Source organism: Leishmania donovani, chromosome 33, assembly GCF_000227135.1.
Source record: "Leishmania donovani BPK282A1 complete genome, chromosome 33".
Lineage (NCBI taxonomy): Eukaryota > Euglenozoa > Kinetoplastea > Trypanosomatida > Trypanosomatidae > Leishmania > Leishmania donovani.
Genome location: NC_018260.1, coordinates 121520 through 130386, shown reverse-complemented (window position 1 = coordinate 130386; position 8867 = coordinate 121520). Strand labels below are relative to the sequence as shown.

General features: G+C 60.3%; 3 protein-coding genes across 3 annotated transcripts; all 3 read left to right on the top strand.

The window, feature by feature from the left end:
• Nucleotides 1–693: 693 nt before the first annotated feature.
• On the top strand, nt 694–3513 carry LDBPK_330420 (DNA mismatch repair protein, putative; the record flags this gene model as incomplete). Its single annotated transcript, XM_003863818.1, has 1 exon — nt 694–3513. The coding sequence occupies one exon, from the start codon at nt 694–696 to the stop codon at nt 3511–3513; it is 2820 nt and encodes a 939-aa protein (XP_003863866.1).
• Nucleotides 3514–5087: 1574 nt separating this feature from the next.
• On the top strand, nt 5088–6308 carry LDBPK_330410 (serine peptidase, putative; the record flags this gene model as incomplete). The annotated part of the gene is made up of 1 exon (XM_003863817.1): nt 5088–6308. The coding sequence occupies one exon, from the start codon at nt 5088–5090 to the stop codon at nt 6306–6308; it is 1221 nt and encodes a 406-aa protein (XP_003863865.1).
• Nucleotides 6309–7238: 930 nt separating this feature from the next.
• On the top strand, nt 7239–8345 carry LDBPK_330400 (hypothetical protein, conserved; the record flags this gene model as incomplete). The annotated part of the gene is made up of 1 exon (XM_003863816.1): nt 7239–8345. The coding sequence occupies one exon, from the start codon at nt 7239–7241 to the stop codon at nt 8343–8345; it is 1107 nt and encodes a 368-aa protein (XP_003863864.1).
• Nucleotides 8346–8867: the final 522 nt, after the last annotated feature.

Genomic DNA, 8867 nt, shown 5'->3' with positions numbered 1-8867 from the left:
CCCCCTGTTGACCGCACGACGGGCGCCACCGCCTCCGCCCTGGAGCAGGACGCTGAGTGCGGCTCGCCCGGATCAGGGCATGCAGTCCCGCCAGGGTGCTTATGGAGCCAATCGCGCAGCACGCTTGTGGAGAAGGGGCGAGGAAGGGCGAGAGGTGCGCGTTAGGCGCGCGGCCCCGATTCGATGACAGGACGGTGTGTCCTAGATGTCGAGGATGTAGCCGTGCTGCCGCTGGTGCGGGTGAGCGGCGGCTGCGCATGCGTATGTTTGCGGACCTGCTGCGGGTGTGGAATGGGCGCATTGAAAGAGGGTAAAAACGAAACGAAAGCGAGTGTGTGGTGTTCGTAAGCTCTGCTGTCTCTCTCCTATTCATCTGCTCCGGCGGTGGGCCTCGCTGCGTTTGCGCGTCTTCATCGGTGCCTCCGAAACACCCCTTCATCACCTCTCTCTCTGTAGCACCACCGTATGCGATGAGGCAAAGAAAATTATGTACGCGCACATGCACCTACGCACGCAGGCATACACACACACGGTCACTTTTTTAGGCATATCTTCAAATTGCCCTACCACGGAGAGTCCGGCCACCCAACACGCATAAATCCGACACAAATACAGGCGTAGGCTCTTGTGTGCTCCACCACGCTTGCATACTTGCGATAAAGAGATAACGGACAAGGCAAACATTCTTATCCGATGACGGACGAGCGCGACGGTGGTGTTGTGCAGGCCTTTCTGGCCCTTGGCGCCGACTCCAGCCAATGCTTTCGCATGTTTTCCAGAGGCTCCAACCCGGGATGTTACGTGCTGGGCTGGTGGGCCACCCTCGTCGCGAAAGAGTACATCAAGTCCACCGCCGTGCTGAAGAAGTGGTCGAGCGGCAACTCGTCCTCCGCCATGGTGGACGTTGTTGTTGTGAATGACGCACTCTGCAAGGAGATCATCCGCGATTGCTTGCTGCGCCGTGGGGTGTCGGTGGAGTACTACGAGCGAGAGACGGCCGGCGGGTCGTACGTGTGCCGCCAGCGCGGCTCGCCAGGGAATATCACCGACTTTGAAGCATCGCTCTTCGAGGTTGAGGAGGCGGAGATTCAACTGCTGGCGAGCGGCTCCCTCGTGTTCGGTGCAACGCAGGACACGGGGACAGCGATTGGCTTTGCGGCGCTGAATAACACTCTGCGGCAGTTGACCTTTGCCGAGTACACGGACACGCCGCAGCTCACCAGCCTGGACGCGCTTGTCGCGCAGACGAACTTGAAGGAGCTTTTGTTGTGCGTGATGTCACCCGCCGCGTCCGCTGGCGCCGAAGCCACCTTCAACGACGATGACCGAATCACTGCGGTGCGCCGTATATGTGAGCGGTGCGGCGTTCAGCTGAGCGTGCGCTCGCTGCGCGAGATTCAGCAGCTGCAGAAGGAGGAAGCCGCTGCAAAAGGCCTCGAGGCACTGGCAGAGATCCTGCGAGTGCCAGAGGAGCGTCTGTCGCTAGAGCTCTGCCCGATTGCGCGACAAGCCGTGGAGAACATTCTCGGCCGCATTGATGTCATGGACCCGTCGAATCGGCGCGCCTTCTACCTGCGCCGCACCGTTCCGTCCACGTATATGAAGCTGGACAGCGCGGCGATCGAGGCGCTGAACCTGGTGAGCAAGAAGCCGGAGCCGCGCGGCACCCTTCCGACGTCTGTGTTCTCGTGGCTGAACCGCTGTCACACTGGCATGGGCGCGCGTGCGATGCGGCAGTGGCTGCTGCAGCCGCTCCGCTGCGCCGACGATATCAACCAGCGCCTCACAATGGTGGAACTCTTCGTGGAGAACCCCATTCTACGCGACATGTTCACGACCCAGGTGCTGAAGCGGTGCGGCGACATGGATCGACTTAACCGCAAACTGCAGCGTCGCAGCCTCGCCCTGAAGGACACGCAGGCGTTCCTGGAATTTGTGAATGTCGTCCCTGCTGCTCTACAGGTTCTGGGCACCTACACAGGCCCGCAGTCGAAGCTCTTGAAAGATGAGTACATTGCCCCGATGGAGGATATCAACGACCATATGGCGAACCTGAAGACGCTGATCGAGGCAACGGTGGACTTCAGTGACCGCAATGCGGTCCGCATGAACGCCGCGTTCGACGACGAGCTTCAGGCCCTGCATGAGCAGCTCACGAGCACGCAGCGGCAGATCGACAAGGAGTACGGCCGCGTCCTGAGCAAGTACGGGTGGAATGAGAAGCAGCTCAAGCACGAGTACCACGGTACGTATGGCTACGTCTTTCGTGTCTCTCGCAAGGAGGATCGCCAGCTGCGCAGCACAAAGGAACTTATCACGGTAAGCACGTCCAAGGACGGCGTACGGTTTGTGTCAGAGAAGATGGCGGCCCTCAGCGAGCAGTACCGGCGCATCAGCGACGACTACGAGACACGGCAGATGGACCTCAAGCGCAAGCTTGTGGACACCATCGCCTCCTACCTGCCCGTGCTCGACGACGCCAAGGAGCTGATAGCGACCCTGGACGTCTTCGTGGCCTGGGCTCTCGTGGTGAAGGATTGCCCGCGCCCCATGGTGCGGCCAGCTGTACGCGAGGCCCCTGGCACTGTGGCGTTGGTGAAGCAGGAGGGAACAAGCGCACGCGGCGCAGACGCAGCGCCGGTCCTCTCCTTCAAGCGGCTCCGTCATCCTTTGGTCGAGCTTCGCCAGCCGGGCTACAAGGCCAACCCTCTCCATCTCACCACGCAAACAAACGGACTGCTCATTACCGGACCCAACATGGGCGGCAAGTCCACGTACATGCGCAGCGTCGGTGTCGCGGTGGTGCTGGCGCAAGCGGGCTGCTTTGTACCGGCCGATGCGGCGGAGGTTCAGGTGCGCGACGCTGTCATGTGCCGAGTCGGCGCGACCGATCACTTGGCACAGGGCGTCTCTACATTTATGGTGGAGATGCTCGAGTCTGCCTCGATTCTCACAGGCGCGACGCAGGATACCCTCGCCATCATCGACGAGCTCGGCCGCGGTACGTCCACGTACGACGGCTTCGGGTTGGCGTGGGCGATTGCCCAGGACGTGGCGGTGCGTGTTCGCGCGACCCTGTTGTTCTCCACACATTTTCACGAGCTGACGCAGCTGCCGCAGCAGTGCAGCGCGCTGCAGAACATGCACTTTGGCGCCGAGGTCGACGAGTCGGCCGGAACGCTGCGCTTCTCCTACACTCTCCAGCCAGGCCCGTGCGGACGCAGTTACGGCCTGTACGTCGCGTCGTTGGCGCACCTGCCAGAGTCCGTGATTGCGTGCGCCAAGGTGAAAGTTGCGGAGTGGGAGACATTTGAAAAAGAGGGCGCCTCGAAGAGCAGTGCTGGAGCGGCGCTCGACGAGGCGGTGGTGCGGAAGGTTTCGGCGTACGCCAAGCGCATCCGTGAGCTGGAACAGCAGGGACCGGGCGACGATCACGACGCGGCGGTGCAGCGGCTAAAGCTAGAGATCCGGCAGGACGCAGATGTCCGCCCGTATCTGTGCGAGGTGGCGTAGTCGGCTATTGACGGGCGCACTTCGATGGTACGTGCAATTGCCTTGTCTCCTCCTCCTCTCTCTCCTTCCATGCTCAATCGTGGGACTGCATGCACTTTTCTGCGTAGAGGAAGGGCTGAGAAGGGGGAGGGGTTCTCAGCGGTGGTGGACGCACACACGCACGTTTTCCTTATGTTTTCTTGCGAACGCAGAGACGCATAGAGGATCATGCATAGACAGGGCCTACTCTTGTTTCTAAGTATACGAAGACTACGAAGCCCCTTTCCCTTTATCGATTTCAGTCGGAGGCGAGGAGGAAGAAGGGACGCTACTTGTCTCTCTCCAGGCAACACACGCACACACACATGCTTGGTGTCCTCCCCCTACGCCCATCACGATCGCGGAGGCGGCGCAATCCCTTGCTACCGCCTTTTCTTCCTCAAGCAGCAGTTGGCCCTTCGACGACTCGTGCGCGCATCGTCGATCAACGCGTCGGCGTCAGACGTGTTTGTCGTTCTTTGCTCTCGTGCATTGCAAGTGCGTTATCTTCTCGCTATCCTTGTTTGTATCCCGTAAAGCTGGCGGTTGTGGCGGCGAAGCAATTTCAAATGCGAGAATAGGATTCGTGGTGACGAAGTGCTCGTATTCCGCACCGCCCCTCGTGTGTGATGCGATGATGATCGCTGTGAGTCCTTCTCGAAAAGATGGTCTCCCCCCCCCTCTCTCTCTCTCGCATGCGAGTGCTACTGCCTGGCCGGGCCTTTCCACCGTAGTGGCAGTCGTGTGCAGTGTTGGCCGAACGCGTATATGCGTGGGTGGCCGCGCGATCATGCGGATGTGTGCTTACAGAGAGGCATCTGCGGCCTCGCCCCTCTCGTTCTCTATGGGCCGTGTGTCTCTCCCTCTTGATGTGCACTTGTCCCACGTACATCCCTGCTTGGCTAAAACGCCGCCACCTCTCTCCGTCTCCCTCACATCCCCTCCCGTGTGCAACTGGAAACTTTTCCTGGTGTGTATGAGTGTGTGTGCACGAGCTCCGCGGTGCTCTCCTCGTCGTTGGAAGAGAGGCGCGCTGATGTGTCTCTTTTTCTGGCTTTTCTCGTGCTAACTTCTCACACACCAACACTGCCCGCCACACGCACGCATCGCATGGGCACGGAAAGAGAGCGAGCGAGCGACACACCCACCGCCTCCCCCCCTTTCCCTACCACCTTTCTCATCTACACGCACACCTCCCTTCCTTCGGCTCATTGCTGTTTTACGCCTTGTTTGTCGCCTGCTGCCATTCGAGTGTGCTGTCGCTCGCTAGCTGCCGTCGCTTCGTCCTCCACTGGTGCTGGGCTGTTCCGCTACAGGGCAGCCAGGTGCCATTGTGCGTCAGCTTGCCTCAGTGCGTCCGCCTCGACGTTCGCACCTTCCCTGTCATCGGCGTCTACCGTTTTCTTTTTTTCTGTTGCATGTGCCCGCTCCTTTTCGTCTCCGCGTTCCTACTTCTTCTCCACGCTCTTGCGGTGCCGGCCGTCCCTCCACCTCCCCCCGCCCGCCCCCTCTCGGACTCTCTAGCCTACGGTGTCTTCTCACTTCTTCCATTCACGATGCTGCAGTCGCTCGTGAACAGCATCGTCTTTGCGCCCCCACGGGACCCGAACAGTCTGCAGCGGGTGCAGCTGCTGCAGCGCAAGCGGCACATGAGCTTTACGAGCAAGAAGAGCGGCGAGAGAATTTCGTACTTCCACTTTGATTCAAAAGGCGATCTCGTGACCAAGGACAACCTCGAACGGGTCGTGCGCTCCTCCATGGTCCTGCTCTTCCACCACGGCAACGCCGAGGACCTCGGCGGCGCCTTCAGCTACGCGCAGTCCATGGCCTGCGTCTTTGGAGTGGCGGTGGTGGTGTACGACTACTGCGGCTACGGTTTTTCTGGCTTTCCCGACGCTGCGACGCCGGCGGAGGTGACGGAGAAGAGCGTCTACAGCGACGCCGATCACATGTACGCCCACCTCCTCTCCCTCGGCTACCCTGCTCACCGCATTATTATCGTTGGCCGCTCCGTCGGGGGTGGGCCGGCGTGCTACCTCGCTGAGAAGCATCACAAGAAGGTGGGGGGCTTAGTGCTTATATCGACCTTTACCTCCTGCCTCCGCGTCGTCTCGTCTTGTTGCCTTCCGCACTTCTGCTGTTGCGTTGACTTGTTTCCTAACTACCGCCGCATCGAGCACATCATGGAGTGCCCGGTGCTGATGATGCACGGAACCCGCGACAACGTCGTCCCACACCATTGCTCGAGCGAGTTACTCGAGGACATCGTAGCGCGCCGCAACAGCGCGTTGCAACGACTCTTGAAGAAGCGTGAGGGGGCGCGGGCAAAGCAGGCGAAACGCTCAAGTAAGCTGGGTGCTGCCTCAACAGGGCCAACAAACACTACGAAGGCATCCGCGGCTATCAGCGTTGCTGACGAGGCGCTCGCCACTGCCCAGCCACCCCCTGATGGAGAGAAAGCCAGTGTGTTCGATCTCTATCGCCGCGCCTACGATGGCCTGCCCGAGGCGGTGCGGCGGGTGGCGGAGGAGCGTCTCGACGTGACCGCTGCCAACGTCAGCATCGGGGCCTTTCACAGGTGGTTTGCGGGCTGTGGGCACAACGACATCGAGGCACGCGAGGGGCACACCTTCTCCGACATGTTTGAGTATTTTGTGCGCTTCGCGACCGCCTTCTCGATGGAGCGGGAGGCGCTCCTGTCGGCCAAGCCGCTCACCGGTGCAGCTAAGGCATCTCGTGACGCTTTTAACAGGGCTGACAGTGAGATCCGCGAGTAGACAGCAGTGCGTCTTCTCTCTCTGATGTTGTGTGTTGCGGCAGTGGCTTGCTCATTTTACGTGACTCTGCCCCTTTTTTTCTCTCTTGGGTGACTGCTGATCAACGGTCATTGCTGCTAAGAGGGAGGAGGCGATCGCCGCAGGGAAAGTGGGTGGAGAGGAGGGTAGCAACCCGCGGCGATGGACATCCATCGAATACACGGGAACTCCCCTCCCCATCTCTCCCGCCGCTGCCGCACTTTGCGGGAGGAAAGTGCCGGAAGGTTTTCTGCTTCTGCCCTCTCTGCACGTATCCGTGTATGGCAGGGGTGTGTGTATCACTTGGGAACGCCGCGATAAACTCCCCCCTGTCTTCGGCCTCTTCAGTGCGCGTGTGCGTGATCTTTCAGCTTTACTTCTTGCCTCTGGGTGTACGTTTCGCTTCTTGGCTCGTACTCTCGCTATTTCGGCTTTTCGGTGGGCACACACACACACACCTCCGCGTCCACAGTCCCGGGTGCACCGGCGCACCTAATGGGATGTCACGCTGGCCTCCGTGTACGCTTCTAGCTCGACGCTTGCACAAACGCTCTCAAACAAACGTGCGGAAGAGTGGGAACAGACCCCCCCCCCCCAGGTGAGAGTGCGGCAAAAATGGATGATGGAATATCGATGCTAGCAGCTGCGTGAGCGACAAAGAGCTCCGCGTGCGGCGCCGCATCTTCTGCCAGTCTCGTTTCTCCGCATTCGGCTACCCTTTCCTTCTTTGCCCCTGCCCCCTCTCCAAGCACACACACACACACATGCCCACGGCCTGACGCTGGGCAGGAGGTCGCGTACGAAACGAACGGCTCATCACTCGGAGCCTTTTCTGTCTGCGCATTCTGCCGTGAATGCTGCCCTCGTTGCATAGCGGCATCGCATCAGCTCTTTGCCTTTTACTCGTCCACCATGAGCGCCCTTCGCGATGCGCCTGGATATGCTACAATGAAGGACTACTACGACAGCGAATACGTTCCCCATGACTTGCTCACACGCTACCACGCACTGCAGGTAGAGCTGCAGAAGCGCAGGGAGCAGCACTTCCTGACGCTCTCGCAGACAAGCGGTTTAGCGGTGCCTTACGACGCCCTCGCAGTCACGTCGACCTTGCCTCAGCTGACAGTTAACCCCTCGGCGAAGACGAGGCGCGCGAATCCACACCAGCAGCAGATGTCGCCGCGGAGCCTGCGATCGCTGCAGAGAGTCCTGCAACGCAGCCGCAGCACGTTGGCCAAAAGCGGCTCTGGTGGGCAAACGGCGAGCCGCCTTGGCAGTGCCAACCGCTGCGTTCCGCGTGCAAGCACGGAGCTGGAGGAGATCTACGCGCCGCGGCACCGCAGCCACAACGGTGCCCTCGGCGCTTGCACCCCTATGCACGACTCTGTCGCTCGCGCCTCATCGGCACGACGCACCGCCTCTCCCTCGGCATCCTCTGTTGGTGCTGATGCTGCATCACCGCCACAGGCCGCGTTGCCGATTAGTGCACCGCAGCTTCGTAGTCGACCGCAGAGGCAGCAGTACCGATCACTCGCAAAGTCCTGCGCTGGGGGGCCCACCCCAAGCGACCCCTACGAGGCAGCGGCTGAGGCTCGCCGCCAGGAGCGATTCCTGAGTGAAAGCAAGCGCCTCGGCAAGCCATTTGTGCCCTCAGGAAGCGGCGGACTGGACGTGCCTACTCGCTTCATGCTGGGCGACTGTGTCAAGATGCTTTATCGCTCCATCGCCCCCGACTGGTGGGTGGCGGCGCCGGTGGTGGTGTCCACCGCCGAGGACCTCATCGCAGTGTACTTTTCTCTTGAGAAACTCTCGAAGAAGCAGGCGACGGAGCTACTGCAGTACATGAACGCTTGCCTCAAGTACAACGACGCCGTTCGCGAGTTCAGCCTCTCGAAGGTGGAGGAAGGCTGGGACGTGCTGACCGACGACGGGCACGTCCTGTACACGTTTCGCCCTCCATGGGTGAAGAAGCGTGCTTTTTTGCCAGACACGGTCACCCCGCCACACGTGCACGAGTGAAACTGCGGATAGCTGTAGGGGCGGGGCCCGTGAGTTGGAGGACGAGGGACGAGCAGCACTGAAACCGACGTGTGTGCCAAGATGTCACGTCCGAGTTTGCTGTTGTTTATCTTCTCGAACGAGTGTGCAGCGCAGGCGAGAAATCCCCCTGCCTCCCTCTCCCTCTCCTCTTTCTAGGCTTCTGCCGGTATTTCGCCTTAGACGGCCCACTCGATTTTCTTGCCATTTCGCTTTTCTGTTTTATTGGTTGATTTTACCACGTATAGCGTGTGGAAGTGCCCGCGCACCGGTAGACATGCAGGCATCGTCGTCAATACTCCACCCACGCGCGAAGTGGTTGCGCACGCGAGTGCGTGAATGTGTGTGCGCGAATTCGCAGAGTTTTACACGCTTTCGCGTTTGTCTTCATGACGTTGTTGCTTGTGCGCGTGGCCCTCATGGTGAGTGTGTGTGTGTGTGTGGGCACGCCTCTCGGTGCGTGGCAGCTCAGGGCCCAGTACACACGCCGACTCTCTCTGGGTG